This window comes from Anneissia japonica, unplaced genomic scaffold, assembly GCF_011630105.1.
Source record: "Anneissia japonica isolate Jap-2015-1 unplaced genomic scaffold, ASM1163010v1 scaffold288142_len361356_cov169, whole genome shotgun sequence".
Classification (NCBI taxonomy): domain Eukaryota; kingdom Metazoa; phylum Echinodermata; class Crinoidea; order Comatulida; family Comatulidae; genus Anneissia; species Anneissia japonica.
Genome location: NW_022753229.1, coordinates 175,598 through 202,649, shown reverse-complemented (window position 1 = coordinate 202,649; position 27,052 = coordinate 175,598). Strand labels below are relative to the sequence as shown.

The 27,052-nt window shown below is 33.0% G+C and overlaps 1 protein-coding gene across 37 annotated transcripts in view; it reads left to right on the top strand.

Annotated features, from left to right (window-relative positions):
* Positions 1–27,052, top strand: part of LOC117122754 (rho GTPase-activating protein 26-like) — a 44,711-nt gene that overhangs the window by 1,360 nt on the left and 16,299 nt on the right. For 5 of the 37 annotated variants that reach the window (XM_033268468.1, XM_033268473.1, XM_033268469.1 and 2 more), the window contains exons 2-23: positions 2,941–2,983; positions 3,224–3,285; positions 6,752–6,814; positions 6,962–7,022; positions 7,545–7,642; positions 8,636–8,673; positions 11,243–11,299; positions 11,496–11,574; positions 12,418–12,454; positions 12,775–12,837; positions 13,499–13,573; positions 15,293–15,380; positions 15,864–15,922; positions 16,906–17,011; positions 18,027–18,186; positions 18,287–18,608; positions 20,455–20,574; positions 21,682–21,735; positions 23,297–23,377; positions 24,076–24,147; positions 24,401–24,499; positions 26,950–26,976. In XM_033268468.1, coding sequence (XP_033124359.1) covers positions 2,941–2,983; positions 3,224–3,285; positions 6,752–6,814; positions 6,962–7,022; positions 7,545–7,642; positions 8,636–8,673; positions 11,243–11,299; positions 11,496–11,574; positions 12,418–12,454; positions 12,775–12,837; positions 13,499–13,573; positions 15,293–15,380; positions 15,864–15,922; positions 16,906–17,011; positions 18,027–18,186; positions 18,287–18,608; positions 20,455–20,574; positions 21,682–21,735; positions 23,297–23,377; positions 24,076–24,147; positions 24,401–24,499; positions 26,950–26,976 — 1,864 coding nt within the window. Of the gene's footprint in view, positions 1–2,940; positions 2,984–3,223; positions 3,286–6,751; positions 6,815–6,961; positions 7,023–7,544; positions 7,643–8,635; positions 8,674–9,143; positions 9,236–10,213; positions 10,252–11,242; positions 11,300–11,495; positions 11,575–12,417; positions 12,455–12,774; positions 12,838–13,498; positions 13,574–15,292; positions 15,381–15,863; positions 15,923–16,905; positions 17,012–18,026; positions 18,187–18,286; positions 18,609–20,454; positions 20,575–21,681; positions 21,736–23,296; positions 23,378–24,075; positions 24,148–24,400; positions 24,500–26,949; positions 26,977–27,052 lie in introns of those variants that run through there. The other 32 variants (XM_033268479.1, XM_033268470.1, XM_033268472.1 and 29 more) reach the window with 22 other exon arrangements.

Below are 27,052 nucleotides of genomic sequence, written 5' to 3'. Positions count from 1 at the left end.
TCCTGGGTAGAGAGGGACAAACAGAGATAAAGTGCCTTGCCCAAACACACAAGTGACTTGCACAGCGAGAGTTTTGAACCCCTGATCTCAAGGTTGGGAGTCCAAGCCACAATCGATGCGCCAACCACTTCTACTTCAATCATGAATGTTTTGATTAATACAAACAGGTCTCCCTCTAATTAAAGACCCTACCAATTAAAGATCACCTCCAATTAAAGACCAATTTTCTGTGGTCCCAAATGAACAACTGTCTAACTGTGCTGTAATTGGAGACTAAGCTGATAATGACCAAAACTGTTCTTTACATGGAGGGAGAGTTCTCTATATTTCTTTTGTACACATTTACATGTTATCATTACAGTAAATTTACAAACTTACCTTTCAACACCATCATTATTTTGTTTGTTTGTTTGTTTATTATTTATTGCCCTCATTATTATAACATCAAAACAAAAAAATAAAGTACATAAATACACAAAATTGAGAGCAAGAGGATAACCCTGTAAGCTCTATGAGCATCGTCGTCATCATCATTATTGTCATCATTGGTAATTTATTACCTGATGTTGTCTATAGTTTGGATGATTGTAAAATTAGTGATTTTATTTGTTTGTTTTTTAAAGTATTTCCGAAATGACTGAAACCACATTGATGATTGATTTTTTTTTTAAATCATTCGATTGTTTGATCTATACTATTCATTATGAACGAAAAGCATGATTACTAAAGTTAGTAGCTTTGGAGGAAATCCTAGAATGTGTAATAGGGTTTAATTTATGTGAGCATGACTCATTTTACTTGAACACATAAAACATGACATTACAACTCGTAGCTAAGTTGAATTTAAGCACAATTCTTGAACAGCAACGCCATAGTAAAATTCAATATGCCAAGACATGGTTAGAACGTAGAAAATGCTTCTATCAGAAAATATGATGAATAGTGATGAGATGGTGAAGGTGGTATTTAGTTTTCTAAACCTTGGAATATACTATCTCATTATGTTTTCATTCTCTAAACTTGTTTGTAATAAATTATTCATTTGTTCATTAATTTATTATATTAATTTTTATCTAATTTTATCCATTTTTTTTTTACTAATTATCCATTCATGTAATTTTCAGTTACATTTATTAATCTTTTCATGTATTCATGGAGTTGAATAGCTATAGTGGTTAAGGTGCTTGCATTCTAATCCCAGTGTTCTGGGTTCAATTCTTGTCATAACATTTTTCTCACAACTAAGACCAACTCTGATCCCTAGGGGCTCAATAAGAGGCATGGTTTATATCATCATTCCATCCTGTAAGTGGCAAGTGTACTTGCTTTTGGATGTAAAGGAAAAGGAAAATTATATTACATAATTATGTTACATTATACAGTACATAAACAGTACATAAACGCAAGTTCGATTCTATCTAGCAAGTTTGATTCTAATAGTCATTATGCAAACAGGAAGCCGATTTAATACATCATCAGACCTGATATCTAGTATAGGCCCAGGGTACTTTTACTCCCTATAGCCACGATCACATCTTCAATTACCAACACCACCAGCCTTGTGACACAAACCAGCGCATGTTGCCTTGTGCACCTCTGAAAGAACGCAGAATAATATTGCATTATTTTGAGTGCGAATTCTGATTGACTGACTGTCAGTCAGTCTTGTTCGATTGAGTCGAGGTGCGTGCTTAGTTGGTACGTCCTTTGATGTGATTAGTAATGTCAGAGGTATTTCCTGCCTCCGTGCGGTGAAGTCGACGATTATAGACAGTCTGTGTCTGGTTGTACAGTAATAGAGTTCATGGAGTTGTTCTAAGGAAAATAGTTGTGTTGATGGTGAATTAAGGACAGTACATAGATTTTCTGGTGTTTTTTGGCAAATTTGATTGGTTTAAAAAGGTCAATAATGCCCTTTCTACGAAGAACAAGCTATAAGCTACTTGATGAGGAGGAGGTTGAGAAAAAAGGATTTAATTTTAGGCACAGCAAGGTAAACATAATCAGCAGTGTTATTTATATAGTTTGGAATGCAATATTTTTTGTCTGCTAGGACTTTAGTATTGTTGACAGCTATCTTCATCAGAAATAGTTGGGTCAAATGTTGTTAGGTTGACAGGCAATATCTGTTCATACAACAGCCATTATTATTGCTGAATAACGGTGGTTTTAGAAATAAATAATTTAAGCAACATCGCAGATAGCAACATAAATGTTGGTGTTGGTAACTTAAGCATGAATGCTAGTAACTTAGCTGTCAGTACTGTTAACTTACCGCTAAATGTCGGTGCTGGTAGCTAAATCACAATGCTAGTAACCTAGCTGTTGGTGGCAGTAACTTACCAGTAAGTGTCGATGCTATTAAGTTGAGCATCAAGGCTAGTAACCTAGTTGTTGTTGCCGGTAACTTACCGCTACATGTTGGTGCTGGTAATTTATTCACAATGCTGGTAACCTAGCTGTTGGTGGCAGTAACTTACCAGCAAGTGTCGATGCTGGTAATTTGAGCGTCAATGCTAATAACTTAGCTAATGTTGCCGGTAACTTATCGGTAAGTGTTAGTGCTAGTAAATTAAGTATCGTTGCTAGTAACATAAGTGTTAGTTTTACTACCCTAAGTGTCAGTGCTAGTAACTCAAAGGTTATTGTGTCAGTGTCTAAACTATTGCATGAGAACAGTATATACTCACTTTAATGAAGACATACAACAAAAATGATGACCTGCTTAATCATGATAATGATTAATCATGACAAGATTAGATAATATCCTTGAGACTTTCGTTATTTTTAATTAATTGATACTAATCAGGCTGTAGTGTAGATTTTAATGATGCAAATACCTCACAGATTTGTTGAATTGGACCAGTAAATAATGCTGTATCATGTCAAATGTAATTAATCTTAGTTTTAATGTAATTATATTTTCTATTAATCCCACAGCTCCTAGGATTTATGTACAGTTGGCTGACCTTTTATCACAGTGGTAAGAATTTAGTTTAAAAAGTGCAATATTATGTGATAATGCATAAACATAATGGGATTTGCTTTTAATAATAGCATTTACTGTTTCAATTTGTTGCTTTACAGAAATCACTTAATCTCAAAACATCAATGTTGCACCGGGTACCAAATGCTGCACATACTTACAAAGATATTCTTTAAGCAAAGAATATACTGTTATCATTTTTTTTTTTTTATGTTTTTCTTTTTTTTTTAAATGCAGGATATGAGGTCTCAGAAGAATTTAAACCTTACATGCAGGAGTTGCAACAAAAAATACAGAAGGTAACATAAACATAAGACATGCTATATTGAAGTTGGCAAATTTTATGCCTTTACAGCTTTTTTTTTAGATAAAGTCCTTCAAACTCATCATTACAAATTCACACTATTTAGTTTTTTGCTGATTCATAAAGTTTTTACTATAAAAATGCTCTGATAACCGGCTCATTTAAGGCTTTATACAAAGAACATAGGAAATGCTCTTGTAAAAGTCCACACTAACAAGTTTTATGTGACAAGTAAATGTGATATGCCCATATTTGGGTATAATATGACATCATCATGCCCATATTGAATGTCACACAAATTTGTCACATAAAATTTGATGATGTGTGTGGACAGAGTTTAATAATTAATTGAATCCTAGTAACATATGTAATTCATAATATTGAATTATGTTTTTCATGTTAATTAGCTTTAAACAGACAGTATATAATTTCCCAGGCCTTGATCCGAATGTCACGCTTGTCGATGTAAACGAGCTTGGCACATGTCCCACGATCATTAAAAATAAAATTGGGGTGGATTGAAGGAGTTCACTAGCGCCAGTGGAAAGAACAGGTGTTATTCTTGGTAAATTTTGAATGTAGAACAGCGTAACTTCTATCCCTACTTGACATTTCTATGCAATTATGATTCGGGATGTGAAAGATGAAGGAGATGGCGCAGGATAGCGGAAATGGTGGAGATTCACTGAGACCTTTTGTATTCGTAGACTGATGGATGATTAACTATTAGATTTAATGATGAACAATATGATGAGCCGTACTAGTCTAACACATAAAACAGTAATAAAGCAGAAAGTAGCACTTAGAGACAAATTTCATTCACCTGAAGAAATGTACTGTGTATATGAAAGTGCTACTTACAGCTTTCTTACTGTATTGATGAATTTTGATGGTACATAAAATATTTTTTATTAAACACCTTATTTTTATTTTAAGAATTTTATTTATTCCTTTTCCTAGATGCTTTTGGTAGAACCATTTTGCTAAGTGAGAAAAATTAAATATACTGTATAGTAATTCACTCTCAAAAGATCTTTCAAAAGTAGACCTCGCTAAACAAAATATAAAAGTTCTCACCTAAGTAACAAGTAACAAAGGCATTCAAGGAAATGAAACAGAAAGTGAAAACATGATGAACACAATGTAAACCATGAAATGCCTCAAAACTGTTTGAAAGTGAAACTCATGCGACACAATACTGGGCTTGGTATGCCTCGTCCTGCATAGACGAGGGTGTAACTCAGGTGGAACAATGGCATCCTCGGTCCTTGCATTTCAAAAATATAACGTCAAGAGGACATCATATGTAGTGTGTTCTCAAAGCTAAATATAAATGTATTTAAAAATCAATAGGTCTATTACCAAATAATCTTGATATTTAAAGGAATTAGTCTTGAATGTGTTTGATAACTTTATAACAATTATTTTGATAGGTACAGGTATGGCCTATGAGCATGTTCAATAATGTAGTATAATATAAGAAAGGAGTAGATGATTGTCTCCTGGTGTACTACCCAGTTACCACTAAAAAAAACCCACTGGAAATAATTCTGCTTCCAAATAAATAAATAAATAAGAAATTAAATTAATTTTACTTTTTTTTTGTCCAGTTCCAAATATTTCCAAATATTTGAAATTAAAAATTTTTGCTTGGCTGTGCGGCAGCCACAGTGCAGCTCTGGTACGGACTATTATACCGGATTCATTGTCCCTTTCCCGCCTAACTCTCTTCCGAATGTTTATTCGAGGAACAGAGCAATCCGGCTTCAAATAAATCCCGACGCTGGCCGGGTTTGAACCAGGGTCTACAGCGCAAGAAGCATGACCCTTTCCTCTCGACCAAACTCTCAGGTCAAAGCTATGCAGACTTCATTATGGGATGTCTTCATAATGTTTCACATGTTTGTACAATTCTGATTCATCGTCGGTTGAAATGTAACAAGATCATGACCTTGACCTCATCTTATGCTTCAGTTGTTATTCGTATTCATCTAGAGATTGCCGTTATCCTGTGTGTCACCATTGATGAGAATGGTTTACATTTTCATGCCGTATGCACAGAATTTTGAATGACCCATTAAGAACTAGGGTACTTGCTAATTCTCTTCTTGGATGAAAAAAAAAGGGTAGTAGTTATAGTAGGCCTACAGGTTGACCTTCAATAATATTTTAGGTCAAGTATGATATTCACTTATCATATATTTATAACATACTTGATTTAAAGATACTATCTGCATTCAGCTAAACTAAAAAATAAAAGAAATGTAATTGATTATTAAATATTCTATGACCAAAAAAATGCTGTATGCCCATATATAGTCATGATGTGCCTATATATGGTCATGATGTGATGTCATCATGACCATATTTAGGCATGTCACATGTTTTGGTCGAATAAAATTTGGTAGTCAGGACAGGGCTTTCGGCTCATTGAGGGCATCATTCAAAGGTAGACAGGTGTAATGTACAAGTTATTCCTCTAGGCATACGTCTGATTGGATCATCCAGTTAAGTAAAATAACAACATGTGTTACTCATTCTGCCTACTCCTATCCTATGCGTTATCTAGTTCTATTACCATCTAGAGGCTAAATTCTACCCCGGCATTTAAACCCAAGTTTCCTATAATGTACGGTACCCCAGTAAATAAATCCCTTAGAAGAGCCCAGGGAACATTACTGCAGGACAGGAAATGTGGTTATTATTAAAATAACAGCAGCTAGGAATACAGCGTGCAGTGCATGAGTAATCATGTTTTTGATCGGTTTCCCTTGTGGGTTGAAGTCAGATGTAGTGAAGTTAAATTTTCGTCAGATCATCTCATCCCAGTATATATCTCCCTTCAGTTCAACTGAATTTTCTTTAATAAAACATTTTAAATTATTAACATTAATAAGTAGTTTAAATTACTTCTGCAGTAGAACCCCTCCTTTGGGATATCCCAGAAATTAAGGGAAATTGTATCTTAACACTACGGCCAACCCCTATTCTAGGGATACCCCTATTACAGTAAGGGGACACTTTTTTTGGTCCTAAAAGTGTCTCGTCAATTATAGGGGTTCTACTATATTTGATTTTAAATTGGGTGTTAGCTAAATCATACCCATGTAAACTTGTACCTATGCCAATCCCTACCCACTTTGGCTAACTTGTACTCAAATTTAGGTGAACTTGTGCTCAACACTGGCTAACTCGTACCCATGCGAACTTGTACCTATGCTAACCCCTACCCACTTTGGCTAACCTGTACTCAAATTTAGAGGAACTTGTGCTCAACCTTGCTATGCTTGTTTCGGTTAATGTCTACTCATCCGTAAGACAGCCGTGTCTATCTGATGGCCAATTGTCTTTAAAAGAAGCATTAATAATAATAATTATAATAATATATTATTCTTTATTTCACTTTGATACGTAATCAAAAGTATATATTTTATCATTTGAAAAATGTTTTGTCTTTCTAGACAAGGGAGAACTTTGATTGTACTCACAATGAGGCTGAGGTGCTTATGCACAAGATGATGGAAGTAAGTTGAATCTCTAATAATTTTTTATTTTATTTAATCCAAATATAAATCAACAACAAATACCCTTGTGTCTTCAGATTACTGTACTTTCAGTTTTGAATATACAGTATGTAGATTGATAATTTTTTCCCCTTTCAAATTATTTAGAAACCCCAGGAGAGGAAAAGCACAGCATGTATGGAAGGGTATCTTTACGCTCTGGAGAAACGTAAGTTAAAATAATGTGCTTTTAGTATAATCTATTATGTACTGAACGTTCTGTCTTATAGCAAAAAACTTAACTGTGTTTCACACAACAAATATAAACGGAGTAACATATTAAAGGTTAGTTCACATTACCACAATTAGATACAATATGGCTGGTGGGGTTGCCTGTTCATTTACAGCAGCAACACTTAAAGGTCTGTCCACACTCAAAGTAATGTGTCCATATATGGACGTGATGATGTCATATTACACCCAAATATGGGCATCACAGTTTTTTGTCGCATAAAATTTGATAGTGTGAACACATTGACCAGGGGCAGAAGCACTTTGCATTGTGAAAAGAAAGCGCTACATAAACAAATAAATAAATATAGCACGCAAAAGTCTTTCATGCTACAAAAATTACCTGAGCTACATAAATACAAATAAAGATTAGGTGTATTATCCCCTTATACAAATAAACAGTTTTATTGAAATCACCTATCTGTGTTATTATTGTGACTCATTTTGTGTTGTTTTTCAGGAGCTATTGGGTCTGTGTGGGTGAAATATTATTGTCAATACATCCGAGAATCAAAGGCTTTTATCATGAGAGGCTACACACAAGCCCTTACAAAAGTGGTAAGTCGACATAGTTTAGCGGCCATTACAACCATTAATCCAAAGAATATCTAAAAATATTTTCAAGATCAGTATAAATCAATTCACTTATAGAGAATTAACAGAGAGCGCACTATGCACGTACTATACATATCCATGGAGTAAAATATGCATGCTATTGTTTAGAAGGGAAAACATATGTATATAAATTTATTAAATAACTGTTTTATTATCTATTTATAAATGTTATTAATTTAAATTTAATGCGTTTGTACTGGTTCATATTCTAATGTATATTTATCAGCCTACCTTCTTGTCATTTATACTGAATTACCAGTTTGGACAATGTTACAAAAGTATTAGTATTAAGGTATAAGCTTAAAAATAGAATATAGTATTTGGAGTGCTTTCTTAGTATATTTAGGTATATTTATAGCTTTCATTTTCAAAATAGTTAAGAAAATTATTGTATTCCTTATAATAAATAAGACCTATTTACACAGAGTGCGACAGCGAAAACAACAGTGGCAAAAGCAATAGAACTTATCATGAGCTTTATAGTGATCCACACAGAATGCGACGTGACTATACGACAGAAAGATGTCGCTTAGCGCAGAATAATTTATGATTTCCAAAAAATGTTATGCACAAAAAATGTTCTTACCGGTCACGGAGTCTGGTCATCCTTCACTGATCATTGAATACTGTAAAACAAGCCGCAAAAGTTGCTTGAATCACAGCTGTTGTCACATGCTAAATGGATTGCACTTTGCGAGAAAATATTTTTGTCGCTGTTCCTTGCCACTATCATGCTTTTTGTTAAATATCAGTAATACAATTTATATATTTGACCGTTGACCTTTAAATTGGCTGGTAATTAATTTGTGTCTCATTTGAAGTTGACAAATTTTGAATTTAATTTTTGAGTTTTCTGGATTTTTTTTATATATACAGTATATCTGTGTAGCCAAATTTGCAGATGACAAGTAAACATTTCTTTCTTCTCTTAATTAGACAACCACAGACACACTATCTGTGACCACTTGCACAAGGTAAGATGATGTTAACTTAATTAAATTTAATTAATAACCATTGATCAAGGTTGATAATCAGTCAATTAATCTGTGGGTCAGTTAGCCAGCCACTGGGCCCTTACGTTAAGCCTGGGCCCTCGGATAATCTTAAAGGTCTGTCCACACTCAAAGTAATGTGTCCATATATGGACGTGATGATGTCATATTACACCCAAATATGGGCATCACAGTTTTTTGTCGCATAAAATTTGATAGTGTGAACACATTGACCAGGGGCAGAAGCACTTTGCATTGTGAAAAGAAAGCGCTACATAAACAAATAAATAAATATAGCACGCAAAAGTCTTTCATGCTACAAAAATTACCTGAGCTACATAAATACAAATAAAGATTAGGTGTATTATCCCTCTATACAAATAAACAGTTTTATTGAAATCACCTATCTGTGTTATTATTGTGACTCATTTTGTGTTGTTTTTCAGGAGCTATTGGGTCTGTGTGGGTGAAATATTATTGTCAATACATCCGAGAATCAAAGGCTTTTATCATGAGAGGCTACACACAAGCCCTTACAAAAGTGGTAAGTTGACATGGTTTAGCGCCATTACAACCATTGATCCAAAGAATATTCAGAAATATTTTTATTAGTATAAATCAACTCACAGAGAATTAACAGAGAGCACACTATGTACGTACTAAACATGTCCATGGAGTAAAATATGCATGTCATTGTTTAGAAGGGAAAACATATGTATATAAATTTATTAAATAAATGTTTTATTATCTATTTATAAATGTTATTAATTTAAATTTAATGTGTTTGTACTGGTTCATATTCTAATGTATATTTATCAGCCTACCTTCTTGTCATTTATACTGAATTAACAGTTTGGACAATGTTATAAAAGTATTAGTATTAAGGTATAAGCTTAAAAATAGAATATAGTATTTGGAATGCTTTCTTAGTATATTTAGGTATTTTTATAGCTTTCATTTTCAAAATAGTTAAGAAAATTATTGTATTCCTTATAATAAGACCTATTTACACAGAGTGCGACAGCGAAAACAACAGTGGCAAAAGCAATAGAACTTATCATGAGCTTTATAGTGATCCACACAGAATGCGACGTGACTATACAACAGAAAGATGTCGCTTAGCGCAGAATAATTTATCATTTCCAAAAAATGTTATGCACAAAAAATATTCTTACCGGTCACGGAGTCTGGTCATCCTTCACTGATCATTGAATACTGGAAAACAAGCCGCAAAAGTTGCTTGAATCACAGCTGTTGTCACATGCTAAATGGATTGCACTTTGCGAGAAAATATTTTTGTCGCTGTTCCATGCCACTATCATGCTTTTTGTTAAATATCAATAATACAATTTGTATATTTGACCGTTGACCTTTAAATTGGCTGGTAATTAATTTGTGTCTCATTTGAAGTTGACAAATTTTGAATTTAATTTTTGAGTTTTCTGGATTTCTTTGTATACAGTATATCTGTGTAGCCAAATTTGCAGATGAAAAGTAAACATTTCTTTCTTCTCTTAATTAGACAACCACAGACACACTATCTGTGACCACTTGCACAAGGTAAGATGATGTTAACTTAATTAAATTTAATTAATAACCATTGATCAAGGTTGATAATCAGTCAATTAATCTGTGGGTCAGTTAGCCAGCCACTGGGCCCTTACGTTAAGCCTGGGCCCTCGGATAATATTGCTAAGGTCCCAGAATTTCAGTGGTAGGACCTATTTTTGGAACTTGTTATTCATTATTTACGTTTCCATGTCATTTGTAGTGACAAGAAGGGAAGCGACTGGGACCAGTTTGTAAATATGAAGATAATGAGAAGAATTTGTATGGGAGTGGAAGGGATGTAGTTAGAATTAGAATTTAAATAATAATAATAATAATGGGAAGTTTCCTTAAAGTCAGGCTCTGGAGGAAAAAAAAGTAGTTTGATCAAAAACTGAACAATGGCTAATGAGATACAGATTTTTTAATATTTAAAACTTGGGGAAAAAGGTGTAAAAATACGTGGTTACGCCCATTCCCCCCCCCCCCCAGTTTTTAAATATTCAAAAATCTGTATCTTGTTCGCCATTCCCCAGTTTTTTGTCAAACAACTTTTTTCTGACTTAGAAATATCAGTTCTACAACATACCAAAATTGTTTTCCTCCGGAGCCCGACTTTAATAGTATGCTTTTAGGATAGAAGGCAGTTGACACTTGGACACCTAAGTACGTTTAACTCCAGCCAAGTGGGACTTGGGTTGTATACATTTTCATGTACTCTAGTGAGTGAAAGACCAGCCAAGTGAGACTACGGCTGCACTTTGTTTTTAACATGAAAATTGCAAAGAAACATTACACTACTGTCTATGTGTATATGTTCATGTCTAGACTGGACAACTGGGCTTCATCACAATATTCAATACATGATTTATATAAACTTTTATTTTTAAGAGTCTGTTCATTCAATGTTGTATAAATGCTTTTCACATGCAGTATGATTACTCCAATGTACAGTCAATTAATTCATAAATAATGTACACAATAAGTTTTTCTTTTATTTCAGACGAATGACTGAGTCAATTGAGAAGAGGTTCTGCTTTGATATTACGGTCAGAGAAAGGTAAAGTTTTGCGCTGGAAAATTAGATTCAATTTGTAAGTGCGAGGCACATCGGTCAGTGTCAAGCACACTCTTTATCGTACGATGGTCGTAGTATTCCGTCAAGCTGTTTCTTCAGTAAAATACAAGTTATAGCACAATGTCGTAACTCAATATTTATCTATTTGACTAAATTTCTGACATTATTCCAAAATTAGGCCAAACGTGATCACTTTACAAGCCATTTCAGAAAATGAACGAAATCTATGGATGGAAGCCATGGGTGGAAAAGAACCAGTAAGTAAAATTTATTTTATTTATTTATTTATTTATTATCCCAGCCAACAGCAAACATAAAATTCGCCACTTACAGGAGGGAACACAAACATCAAACGGATACATAAATATAGTAAACGTGAAGAATACAAAAATAAATACAAAAAGTAATAATAATAATAACAATAATAATAATATTATTGATAATATTATGGTTATTATTATATTAACTGTGACAGTAGATAATATTTATTTTTGAAATTGATTATTTATGGTCTACATAAACTAATTTTCATTTTTTTTCCTTTGTTGTGGAATCACCACATTTATTCATCGTGTAAAATATATTATATATTACATAATATAATGATCAATATAAATATATTCATGTATATTGATCATTATATTATGTAATATATAATATATCATATATTACATAATATAATGATCAATATACATGAATATATTTGTTTTTTTATTATACTCAAACAATATACCTCAGTTTTATAATATAAGAATTTCAGGGAATAAGGAAAGAAAATATGAACTACTGTGGGATCCGAACCAGTGACCTTTCAAAGTATTATTAATATTCTCTGCCATCTGAGCTAAACCACTCTAGTTGATATTCCTTGTCCCCAGCACATTATTTTTTTGTGCTGGGATCCCTGGATACGACTTGTGCTGTGTTCCCTGGAGACGACCTCATCACTTGATTTAAATTTTCTGTGAAGATGAAAAATGAATGCCTCCCAGCTGCCGTACTTTCTTTCTTGCATCATGCAATAAAGTTGTGCATTGTACAAATGATGATTCATCCTCATTCGCTGTTTTAATGTTTGTGTTATTTTTTTTTTTTTCTAGGTTTATTGCAATCCAAATGTTTCTAAGTCTGACGATAGTAAGTGTGAAATTGTTTATAATGATTTATTTGTTTAATTAGTTTATTTCATGTCCGTTAATGTAGGAGACCCTTATGGAACGAATTGTCTGTTTTTGCAATTTTACCGTTATCCCCCATATGCTCTATTGTGATTTGATCAGTTTATGTGTTTCCGTTTTGTATTTTAAAGAGCATATTGAATACATCAAAATTTTTTTTTTGAAGACAAAAGAAAGTGTAAATTACATACATTTTTTTAAGGTTTAAGTACCCATTTTCGTTATTATGGCTAATTCCACTGCTGAAGCTTATAACATATTCATTTTCCTTCTCTGTAGGCTTGTTGAACGACGTAGGGTTTAATTTTATCCGTAAATGCATAGAAGCAATTGAGAGTAGAGGTATGTAACATAAAAGAAAGTACATGCTAAGCCCTGTCCAGACTTACCAAATTTTATTTAACAAAAACATGCGACATGTCTAAATATGGTCATGATGACATCACAAAGAAACCATATATAGGCACATCATGACTATATATGGGCATACAACAGTTTTTTGTCAAAGGAAATTTGATAATCAGGATAGGCAGGCAGTTGATATCAGTTGAAAAGTTAAACTAAAAAGGATTTACTCCAAATATTGTTCGACTTGCTGTTAGTTTAATTTCCATATAGATGTCTGTTTGAAAATACCACAACTCATATTGTTGTAAATAAAATAATCTCTAATTAAGCACCACTTCACGTAATTAAAATCACAGCTTAGTGTTTTTATATTGCATGTATTTATAGGTTTTCATAATGCAATGCAGTCAAATTTAGCCATTCTCTGTCGATTGTAAATTATATACAGATATAAATTTAAAAAAAGAAAGTGAAAATAATTACGTTTGGTGCAGTGCTTAGTTGGGAGAGACCGTCAGTTATTCAATAATTTTTAGTAATATTTTGACTAGTTCTCCATTCAAGTGATCACATGACTTCATATTCTGAAAAAGTTCTCAATACTAGCAAAGTCATTAATATTAAATAATTGAATTTTTTTTCTCTTTTTTCGAAGGCCTTGAGGATCAAGGATTGTATCGTGTGGTTGGCGTCAGCTCAAAAGTGCAAAAACTCACATCTCTCTGTTTAGGTAAGAATCAGCAGATAGAACATTATGCATTAGGCCCATGTAATGCATGCCATATAAAGCTTTGTCCACACTATCAAATATTATGTGACAAAAAAAATATGTTATGCCCATATTTGGGTGTAATATGACATCATCATACCCATATAGGGCACATCACAACTTTGTCACAAAAATTTGATAGTGTGGACAGGGCCTAAGAATGTAATATGACATCATCATGCCCTTCATCATGGTCAATTCACACAAATTTGTCACTTAAACTGGATAGTGTGAATAGAGCCTTAAACCTCAATCGTGACATTGAAGGTATACAGCAATAAAAGCAAGGAGGTTGAAAAAAAGAACCTGGTGTGAACAAAGGTTAGTGGTGGGTGGGTGGAAGAGCAAGGAAAGATAGGAAAAGAGCTGAAGAGGGATAAAAAAAATGGGATGTAGAATGAGGTTGGGAAGGCCTGGACAAAGCAAAGCTCTTGAATGTTTAATTTACTGTCTATATTGGGAATGAATAATTGATTAAGAATCCCATTAAAATATATTCACTTTTTTTATTTATTTAGACAAAATTGTGGTTGATGTTGAAATAAAAATATAGTACTATGGAAAGCTTCATGTTTAAATATTGAATATATTTACAAAATTATTAAAAAGCTGTTACATAAACAAAAATTGCAAATCACCAAACCGACAAACATTAGAATTCTGACATTAACCAATGCACCAATAATCGGGACAGTATTGGACATCATAAAAGTGACCTGGCTTAAGAGGTCAAGTTGTTAACAGACTGAAATTGGCCAACGATATCACCAACATTACTATGTAACCACACCCACTAATTATATCCTTCCTTGAAATATTTTAGGAGGTTGACTTGCCCACATTTCATAGCCACTGGTTTTTCAGTTATTTTAAGTTCAGTTGTCAAGACTGTGATGTCTCTTTCCTAGTGAAAGTAATGTAATTAAGATATTTAAAATTATTGGCAATTTTTCTTTATTAGAATTCATATGTCTATTTAATTTATCAGACCATTAATTCTTAAATTAGGGAAGTGTTTAATTCAATTGGATTCTTGTGCAATTTGATCTTTGAATTTAAAATGGATTTTGGATCTGTCACAAATTAATTATGTGTTATTTAAAATGCGAACTCCCATTGGGACGGGTGTAATCTTCTTCCCTTTGCTATATCCATTTACGAATTATCAGTAACAGACATACTTATAAATGAAAATATGAAATGCAAAAAAAAATAGTTATACCCCTTTTACACTGCAGCAAAACTCTGGACACAATTGTCCAACACTCGGATTATAAACATTTCAGTCATGTAAACACCCACAAAAAAGAAGCTTGCGCCACTTTCCTCACATAGTTAATAAATCACTACATATCACCCTATTTTGCCGGCTAAATTCTCATCACTTGAACTCCGAGCTCCTCCACTGAACCTTTGCACTCGTCTCCTACCCCATTAGCCCCCATGTTATTACTCCAGATATTCCATTGGTCTCTACAAAGAATTATATATAATTGAAATTTTACTGACATTTAATGTAAATAATTTAAGTATAGCATTATATTTTCATGTTGTTTAGCACAATGTACACAGTATATCTTTTGGCTGGACTTCGATACTCTCCAAGACTTACTTACTTGTCATTATTTTTTGTGAACAATGTTACTAATATTGTTACTATATCTTTTCTATTTGTTACAGACAGAAGGAAAGGAGCCAGTGTAAACCTGTCCAACTCAGGAGAATTTGAGATCAAGACCATAACAAGCGCACTTAAGAATTACTTTAGGTAGGCGACTTTATTTCTAAACAATGAAAGTATTATATGAGAGCTTAAGTACAAATATACCATGATTAAGTTATCACAAAGGACTTTTTGTCTTTCTTAGTGTCTGTTGTGGAGGTAAACTGTCATATATTTTTATAAAAGGACTCGTTGGATTTATATATATATATAAATATATTTTTTTTTAAAGGGAATTATATGGCATCTTTGGCTAACAATAGTTAGTGTTGAAAGTATATTGCTTAATATTAAGGCATTGGTTGTAGAGAAAATTATAATGGTGGAATCTTGTATAGGACTTGTATCACAAACAGTCGGAGTACTGTCCATGTTCCAATAAACACTGCTGTACCAATATAATTTTTGAGCAATTGGTATACTACAAAACTTACTTTCCCTGTGTATAAATTGTATTTACGTTGTTTACATCTATTTAATCTCAATAAATATGGTAAATAATATGGATGATATTTTTTTTCTCTGCAGGAATCTACCTGAGCCTCTTATGACATTTAGGTTACATTATAAGTTCACAGCAGCAGCGAGTAAGTATAGTTCCAAAGTAATTACCTTATGAATTTGCATATTTTTAAAATTAGAAGATGGATAAAATTGTGAATAAGGGCTATAGAGGCAGAAAAAGTTAAATGCAGAGCGCATCTCTAATGAGGTGGATTGAAATATGCATATAAGGAAAATCTAAAGGCCTGTTCAGATGAGACTTTTTTAAACAATATATACTACAAAACATAGGGGGGAAAATAAAGACCTGTTCAGATAGGATTTTTTTTTTTGTTAAACATTATAAACTACACACCTTAGAGAAAACAAATAAAGACCTGTTCAGATGGGATTTTTTAAAAGTAAAACCATATATACTACAAACCATAGGGAAAAAAATAAAGATCTGTTTAGGTGGGTTTTTTTTTTTTGTTAAACCATAGGCTTATAGACGACACACCATAGGTAAAAAATAAAGACCTGTTCAGATGGGATTTTTATTTTTTGTTAAACCATATGAACTAAAAATAAGGACCTGTTCAGATGGGATTTTTTTTTTTCAAAGCATATGAACTACACACCATAGGGGAAAAATAAATACTGTTCAGATGGGATTTTTTTTCTTTGTTAAACCATATAAGCTACACACCATAGGGAAAAAATGAAGGCCTTTCAGATGTTGATCTACACATTATAGAAAACAAATAAAGACCTGTTCAGATAGGATTTTTATTTTTATAAACCATATAAACTACACACTATAAGAAAAAAAAATCATAATCACATTTTAAGTACACTTTTAAACTGTCTCATTTTTACTCAGTTTGTATAATTACAAATGTTGTTTCATTTCACAAATTAATATAAATTCACTCAATAACGTGTGACAGTTTGGATAGGAAGTAATAACATCATGGAAGGAACTATTAATTTTACCTCCTTTCTTATTAAGAAAACGATAATTTTCACAAGAATTAGATGTCATGGTGTGTGTATAATTACCTATCTGGCTTTTTTTTTTTTGTAGAAAAAGAATCAAAGACCTTGCGGTTCAACGATGTTCACAAGCTGGTTCATGAATTGCCTGAATCTAACTTTGAAATGCTAGCCATTCTTATGAAACATTTACACAAGTATGATGATTGATTTTTTTTTTCTTTTTGGATGGTGACTAAACAAAAATGCTTGAAATGTATAAAATACAAATATTTGTAATTTAAAAAGACAAAAAAATATTTTCTATAAATAATACACATTTAACTATTTTTTTTTGTTTACAAAAACAAAGTTAGAAAACTATGGAAAATAGTTTTGCCAAAGTGAATTTTGCCAAACATTGACTAACCCACCACATTAACCCACCACATGTATGAACATTGCTTAAATAGATTTTATTAGATTATATAATATTGTAATTGAATTTCAGCTCTTATATATCTCATTATGTATTTAACATCCTATTTGATATATAAAAGCTTTTATTTATTTTTTATTTCAACTTTATTTATAGAGGGTAGCCCTTCCATCTGAACCCGGAGGCCAGTTGATGTTCAGGGCCCCTCTTTAAAATGTTAATAAATCACAGAAGAAAGAAAATTATCAAAATGACTAAACATCAACAAGACAAAGACAAAAGTCAGATAGCATTATTATATAAATAATAATAATATCATTATTAATATCATTATTAATAATGTAATTAATATTAATAATGTGAAGCTATTTGATTTACTATTATTCGTTGTTTATTATGCAATACTTTGAGAAAAGAACGTGTCCTAGTGGGAAAATCTTTAGAGTGTATATTCCACTTGGCCTCATGGTCCAGTTGCTAGAGTATCGGAACGGTAATCGGAAAGTCTTGGGTTTCTATTCAAGTGGGGACATATGTTGTTCTCAAATAATAATAATAATAATAGCGACTTTTATAGCGCAAACATCTCCAAAAAAGTGCTAATGGTGCAGTGACTTAAAAGAACAACAGAAGGGAACAAACAAGAATCACAGACATCACAGGAAAAAAGTAATATTAATATTTAACGTATCCTGTTATTGATGTATAGGAAGTGAAACAATTCTATTTTCATATTACACCTCACAAATCTTTGATTTTCATCTTAAAAAGTTAAATTTTTTTGGTATTTATAGGGTTTCGGAACTTCATGAGAAGAACAAGATGACTGTATCCAACTTAGGAGTGTGTTTTGGTCCGACGCTGATGAGACCTGAGGAAGAGACCATGGCCGCTATTATGGACATCAAATTCTCAAACATTGTCGTGGAAATACTCATTGCTAACTATGAGAAAGTAATTATATATTATTTTAAAAATATATATTCATAGAGTGATATCTAATTATATTTGTAATTGATTCTAATGTAACATATTGTTTCTTAATTATTTTTAGATTTTCAAGAGTTCACCAGATGAAAAGGATGTTACCTTCGTAAACAAATCTGCGCTATCTCAAGGGTCGCCTCGGCCGCACACCGGTAGCCTTCCATCACAGCCTTCCGCAACATTCCAAGACCAACAGTCAGATTTCCGCAAGACGGCCAAATCCCTACCGCCGACATCCGAGTCCCCGCGGCGGCAAGAAGGAAGCAACTCGCTGCAATCGGAGCTGTTGAACGAGATTGATTCACAGCTGCAGGAGAGAGGCTTGTTCGTGAAGAGCCCAATAATACCACAGAATAAAGGAGGGCGCCCCAAGCCGATGTATTCTGATGGTAAGGCTCTATTTTCATGCAGAGATATTCACCATCAATATTAACTTACTCTATCATCTTTATTTTTCACTAGTTACTCTCTCCATACTAAAGTTACTAGTATCATGTCAGATATAAATATTCATATCTATTTATACATATTCATGTAGTTTATTGAACATGATTTGGAAAGATGTGTCAGTGGTGGATCCAGGAATTCGAAATAGAGGGGGCTCTGGGAGGGACTTTACAGATGGGGAGACCAGACAACTTCAGCTCCACCATGATTGGGGCTGAGGTAAGAAAATTTATGATTATGGAACTCTTCGGTCCTAAATTTGAGTATAATTTTACTTTTTTTTTTCAATTGTACAAAATTTAGGAGGGGGAGTTGCGTCGGCTTTGGCCAACCCTCTCCTCCCCCCACCTTTGAATCCATCACTGTGTGTGTGATTTTGGAAGAAAGGTGAATCCAGAATTGTTAGAGTGAGAGAAGATGAAACAAAATTTCTGAAGCAATTTACAATCCATCCTGTAGTTGGCGAATATGCTTCAGGTCACAAGTTCAAATTCTTATGAATAACAACTACCCCAGTATTTGAGAACATAGATTGTTGTTTTGTATGCAAAGGGACAAATAATGAACCTTTGAACTAAGCCCCGCCCCTTGGATATTGTTGGTAGGTCCCACAAAGCGACTGTTAAAACGTATGCAACACATGCATTTGTGGAACAAAACGTCTGATTGTTGGACGCGCGAGTATTCCTGGCACTGCTCTTATTGGTCAGTTTTTTAAGTTTGATTGACATTTTGGAAAGGTCCATTTTAATGCTTAGCTTTTTGAATGTCGGTTTATATTCTAAATAAACATTCCAGAATGTAAAACAATATTTTTGTTGTCTATTTTCGAATGTATGGAACATAAATGACTTGGCCAGTCACAGTTATTATATTTAATTGCTTAACCAATCATGATTGTTTTATATTTCTCCGGCAGTTATAATCCTTGTCATATATGTTTTAGCCAATCATGTTCTTCTCTGATGTTATATATGGTTCTTCCTTTTTTTTTAATAGCTTCTTTTGTATGATCTCGAGTAACATGTAATCGTGCATGGGATTGCATTTCATCTTTGCTGTTTAGCTTTGCTTTATATTAAGACTGTGTATCAGGTGTTGGAAGACTGACCTCTGATTGGTTAATTTTCTCTTCCCCATTTTAGCTGCATAACGTAATGACACATACTGACCTTACTTATTATCTTCCCTTCCATATTTATGCCGTCTTCTACTGTATATCTATTTGCTCTATTCCAGCATTTTACATCCCTCCCTTCATTACTCTTCCTTTGCAAACATCCCCGATCTTATTATCAGAGTTGTATATCAAGTAAACATTTTAATTCAATTAAATAATGTGTGGAAATGATGCGTGCTTAATGCACATTGACATGCACGTAAATGCTGCATGCCATAGGCATGGTCACATGCATAAGTGATGCATGCTTTATGCTTGGCGAGGTACATAAATGCTGCCTGCTTTATGCAGTGACGTGCGTAAATGATGTGTATAAAATACAGGGATGTGCATAAAATTGTGTGTACTAATATTCAGAGACGTGCATAAATGGTGCGTACTATGCACAGTGACATGCATAAATGATGCATACTTTATGCACAGTAATATGCATAAATGGTGCATACTTTATGCAGTGATGTGCATTAATGGTACGCACTAATGCACGTATAATTTCTGCATAATTTATATAGGGTGACGTGCATAAATGCTACATGTGTACAAGGTAACGTGCACGAATGTTAGTAGGTTTTTCTTTTTTACGAATTTCAACACGCTCATGTTCGCAGATCCACTGTACAGCTCCAGCAGTAGCACCGAGTCCATTAGTTCACGCTCTTCATTGTCAACTCATTCCTCCAACTCTTCTCCGCCCTCAAATAAGAAGAGCTCCAATTCCTTAAGTACGGGTAAGAGTAACATGTTCTCATCTCACGACCCTTGTCTGATTGTCACATGCCCTTGTCTCGTCTGGTATCAGTTTTTTCTTTCTCGTACCATTTTTCTTTTTGGATACCAAATTTTTATGACTTATTCTCCTCAGTGTTGTTCTTGTTGGTGTCTGAATTATCAACATTTTAAAATAGTTTTTGAATATGAAAATTATAATATAATTTAAAAGAAATGTACAAAATGGGATCACTTAATATTATATTGTAATAGGATTGTTTTAGCATTTTAATACCATTTTTTATGGACAGCATTGTAAATCATAAAATGTCCGATTAATCAAATTATTTTGATTTACAGGCCGCCTGTATGGTCAATAATAATATGAACATTGAATAGAAAAATTTAATAACAAACTTATTAAGATTATTTATTTCTCTGAAGGTAAGTTCTACAGCGGTAAAGTGAAAATACTATGTCCTTTACTGTTGAAAAATGCATTTGGTTCAAAGTATAATAATATTGCTTGGTTTTTAATTTTATGATAAACTAAGAATTCCACCCATTTGAAAGCTGTCAATCAAAAAATAAACTGATGGAAATCAAGAAATTCTGTCTTCTAGGAATTCCTTAATCATTTACCACACTGAAAAGTTAAAAATCTAGAAATCATTAGGACACTAAGCTGTTATTGTTCCCTTATGAATAGTCATTAAGTAATTAGCATACTATTAAAATGTTACCTGTTTAATGCACTGAAGAAACACTTGCTTTAACTACGGTTATTGTTCCCTTAAAGTTAGTCATTATCTAATTAGCATATTTATTTGAATTCTACCAATTTAATACACTAAAGAACACTTGCTTTAACTACAGTTATTGGAACCTTTTGAATATTTATTAAGTGATTAGCATATTTATTTGAATGCTATTCTCTTAATTTTATCTAAACCAACACTTAAGTGTAGTAAAGTAAATATATTTTTCTTATTGTTTTTAACCTAAGAACTTTTAGAACTTTGCTTCTCTTCATGTCTATTTACATATATATTTCATATCTATACATTCAATTAACTTAATCTGTTCTATTCTTTGATTGGCTGCTTTAATGTTAATTTGATCGACAGTTTTCTGGAGGTCAATACAGATGAGGAAGTACCCTAAGTATCACACTTACCATGGTAACTGTCTGGTTAAAAGCTAGTTTTCAAGCGCTTTCTCCTATAGTGTAACACCAGTATTCTTCATAAATATTTTTTTCATGTTTGCCATCATTATCTTTGTTATCATTAGTTTTGTCTTCAGTGCATGTTATAGTTATAAAATGTATTTGGCTCTAGTTTGAAATATAAAATTGAAGTAAAGTAGTATTTTAATATAATATAGCATTACTATTATATTTCAAGTTTTAATAGTCTTTTGCATGTTTTTTTTTCTTCATAAACATCCTGTTGCTAATAAATTGTGTTGTAAGTTGAATCCAGCACACATGCTCTCTACTTACTACTATCTGACTTGTATTTAAAAATATTGCTCAAATACTCATTACTAACCTCTGTACCTCTACTTTTGTTTCTCTGCTTTCACTTCCTATCTCATGACTTTTAGTTCCTGTCTCACCAATTCTACTTCCTATCTCACTGCTTCTACATCGTATCTCATGTCTTCTATACTTACTATATTTACACTTCTAGCTCCTGTCGTACTACTTTCACTTTCTGTGTTACTGCTTTGACTTCTTGTCTTCTAATGATTCTTTATGACTTGCTATTCCCTCTTCCTATTTTGCTACTTGTACTTTCTGCCATGCTATTTCCATTTCTTGTCTTTTAATGCTTCTTCATGTCTTGCTACTTCTACTTCCTATTTTGCTACTTGTACTTTATCTCATGCTATTTCCATTCCTTGTCTTTTAATGCTTCTTCATGTCTTGCTACTTCTACTTCCTATTTTGCTACTTGTACTTTCTCTCATGCTATTTCCATTTCTTGTCTTTTAATGCTTCTTCATGTCTTGCTACTTCTACTTCCTATTTTACTACTTGTACTTTCTGTCATGCTATTTCCATTTCTTGTCTTTTAATGCTTCTTTATGTCTTGCTACTTCTACTTCCTATTTTGCTACTTGTACTTTCTCTCATGCTATTTCCATTTCTTGTCTTTATGCCTCTTCATGTCTTGCTACTTCTACTTCCTATTTTGCTACTTGTACTTTCTGTCATGCTATTTCCATTTCTTGTCTTTTAATGCTTCTTCATGTCTTGCTACTTCTACTTCCTATTTTGCTACTTGTACTTTTTCTCATGCTATTTCCATTTCTTGTCTTTTAATGCTTCTTTATGTCTTGCTACTTCTACTTCCTATTTTGCTACTTGTACTTTCTCTCATGCTATTTCCATTTCTTGTCTTTTAATGCTTCTTCATGTCTTGCTACTTCTACTTCCTATTTTACTACTTGTACTTTCTCTCATGCTATTTCCATTTCTTGTCTTTTAATGCTTCTTCATGTCTTGCTACTTCTACTTCCTATTTTGCTACTTGTACTTTGTCATGCTTCTTTAATGCTTCTCCTATCTTGCTGCTTCCATGTTCTGTCTCACTACTTCAGTTTCCTGTCTAACTACTTCTCACCCTGTCACTTCTAACGATCGTCCTCTGTTCTACTCACTTCAAATTGCATCAGTGTAAGTCAAACAAGTTTAATCAGTGCTTAACGTATCCATTCAATCCCTTATATATGTAGGCAAGCAAAAAGACAAAACAAGATATAGGAATGCACAGCTGATCAAATTGTTAAAAGGCGAAAACGAATTCAATGAAAAAGGTTATATAAAAAGAAATTGTATTCAAGTATGTAAATTTATATGTTAACATCAAAGTATGATATTATTTATAATCATAATTATCAAGTAACCCTTCCCAATTCGTAAAATATTCCTCGTCATGTTGCATCCTTCTATGAAAAAAATTGAATATTTTCCTTCCAGTGTAATCTAACATTGTTAACACCTTTATTAACACAATCCCTTTTCTATCACTTAATTCTTTGTTATTCCTATGTTGGTACTGTTGGTATTTTTGTCTAGGTTTTTGCTGGTCTGTTTAGCAACTATATATATATATATATATCTTTGTGTCTGTTCAGGTATGACACTACTGTATATGGCTTATGCTTGTAACCTTGCTAGAATTACAGCTAATAAACTAATGCGCCTTGATGTGTGTGCTTGCAGTATTATAGTACATTGTATTGTATATAGCCGTCCATAATGAGTAGTGTCCACAATGAGCTTCAAAATATTGTATGTTATCCATAGTGAATGTTTTTATAGGCAGAAGGATACTGGTGATATGAAGCTATTCTAAATGTCCCCTCCTCTCACCATTTTTAAATTTCATTTCTTTCCTTTTTCTTTTTTCCTTTCTTTCTGTTCTTTTCTTTTTTTTTACAACCATTTTGCACAATTATTTTTCATTTAGTCCTTAGTTACATGACCTTTGACATGCTTCTATGTTCCTCAGGCCCTTTCTATGCACAGACTCACAACTACTTGTATCCCGTACGCCCACAAATAAGGTATCCACTTCCGAAAGGTGAGAGGTCATTGATCACCATATTCATTCATTATTTTATCATTCAATTTTTACATTCATTTGTTTTATTATTTTTAAGATTTGTTGATTTTGATTAACATTTATTTTGATTTTCTCTTATTGCCTACCTCCCTGATGTCAGCTTGTACTTGTTGTTTTTCGTGTTTGTTGGATCGTGATTTGTTATCAATAGTTAATCTATCCTTTCTGATGAAGCTTTGGGGGTAAAATCGTTTTTCTTATGTCCATATAGGAGGATCATCGCAAGACCAGCCACCGCAGTCGCCTGTAGCGGAGAAGCGTTCGCCTCGCTCTAAGCGTTCTTCTTGCGAGATTGTTCGTTTAGATTCAGGTTGATTTGCATGTTCTTTCTCTGTGTATTCTTGCTGTCAAATTGTGTACTGTGAAGTTTTGTTTGGCATTTTAAGACTCAGGTGTTATACTATCTATACTATCCTCAATTGATCATCTTAACTTATCTCAATACACATAGAGACATATTGCTGTTGTGTCCCATAGTAAAATATAAAGCAACTGTAACCAGAATGTTATTCGTGTTAACTTGTTCTTAATTCAAATTTAAATTATTTTTTGAATAGGAATCTCCTACATTAGACAAAGAGTTATACTATATTTTCATGAGTGGTTATACTTAATTAGTTTTGTGTCATTTTCTGATTAAAAAATAACAATACTATAGTATTTGTTACCATCATTCTTACTTGAAATTGACTTAAAGTTTGGCTTTTGGATTTAATATCATCCCTTCATTTTTTTCTTGTTGCTGTATTCAATTTCAGTTGAATGTGTGTCAGCGTTTCATCCTAATGTTTTCTTTCTCGGTTGTCCTCTAATGGGACATCATATGCAAAATATGCAAAATGCTTGAATTATTAAACATGAATATTTTGATACGGTAACCAGACCATACCAACATTAGATAATCAAATTAAAATAACAAGAAAAAAGTCTTGGTGTAGAAATCTTTAGTAGCGCACATCCTCTGCATCAGTTTTTCTTGTAATAAACAAGCCCAGAAAATACTATAGTTTTTGTGTTTTATGTGGCAATGGTAATGCACTACAGTATTACCATTGTAATTTTTATCTGTTATACTGTACATATATGTTTTTGTTTGTGTTACTATTAAGCAGTTAGCACTTTATGTTTTCTGTAATTTTATTGAAATTTAATATTAATATCTGCTTATTAAGACTATAGTTTTTTCCACAAAATAGTTTATTGGCAGTATGATAAATAAATAAATTAAAAAGCATAATGGTTGTTGTTTGTGGGAGAAGAGAAGATAGTTGAAGGGAAGAGATATTATAAATATCAATTGGCAAGACCTAAATTCATATGCTAAGCTTCCAATACTATCAATTCTATATTTTGAGAACACCTAAACAAGATAACAGAAATTGGTAAGAATAGCTATAAGCTAAGCGTGTAGCGCTCAGAACTGGCCATCAAATGGAAGACATCAAACAACATAACCTCACATACAGAATATTATGCTAGATATAGGGCTAGCCATGCCAGAACCAGCCTTGGTGACCAAAACAAGAAAATTGACTGTTTAATACTGTATGTCCATATTCTGCACATTATAAGGTTTAAAAATGGTAGGTCAATTACTAGAATCGACTTTCTATTGCCAAAGTTATGAGTAAAAGTATTACAGCTTCTCTGTACTAAAGTATACAATACTGCCACATTCGTATGTTAATTACACAGTTTAACATTTAGTTCGCTGGTTTTTGGAATGGCGAGCCTCATGTATAGTCAACTGTAAAATTGTAAGCTGGCCACTCGCTTCACCTGACTGTCATTGGCTAATGCAGTTCTATGTAGAACCACCCGCGTGCAACCAGTCGCTTTAATGACGATCCGTTCAGATTGCCACCGACAATCAGCAGACAGCGTAGCCTCATCTAACGCGCACAGAAAGTGGAGTTGGTTTCATCTGCTTACAGTCGGACGATGCAGCGAGTGCCCAGATTTGGATATGTTAAAAGTGTTGTGAATTTTTACATCGTCATTGCAAACACCATGTGCTTAATAAGAAAAAAAAAACAAAAAAAACTAACAATTATTTGGTTATGTATTTCAATAATTCAATATTTTTTTGAAACTGATAAAAATTAGTTGCGTTAGCCTAAACGTAGACGGGAGGAAAAAGAGAATGCATTTCGTGGCTAACGTTCTATGTTATTGCACAAGCAGTCACTGTTTGCTCACAGTGGGAATGATTTTGTTTACAAAAATTCGAGGTCAGGGTTTCAATACCTCACTATGCATTTTACTTCTGTACTCGAGCAAGGCACTTATATCTGCATTGCTTCTCTCCACCCAGGAGTATAAATGGGTACCTGGTGGGGTTGCCTGCTCCTGAGCTGATTACCAGGAGCAGCACTTAAAGCATGTGGACCCAATGACCAGGGAAAAGAATTGCGCTTTATAACCTCAAGGAAGAGGTGCATTATAAATGCACATACCAGTACAAGAACCAGTACCACACATCAAATGGAGCTTTGATTGCCAACAAAGAGACACTTGTGTAATACATCATAGAATGTTGCCTCCATTTTTTTTCAATTTTATATATTTCTGTGCTTTGAACTTTAAAAAGAAAATTGAGGCTAGCCATGGAAACACAAATACTGCATTAGTTTAATCTGCTGTTTTTTAGGTCAGTTGCTACGTCATTCAAAGTGTAGAAAAGTATTGCATTTGAATGAGTAATGTTTGGTGTTATCGATATCTTACTTGTTTTCTACTTTCTTCCTTGCATTCCTTAAGTTCCTTCTGAAAAAACACTTCGGAAACGTTAGTACATTTCTTTTTTCTTTTTGTGTACCAATTTCAAATATGCGTATATATACTATTTATATGTACTTTTTAT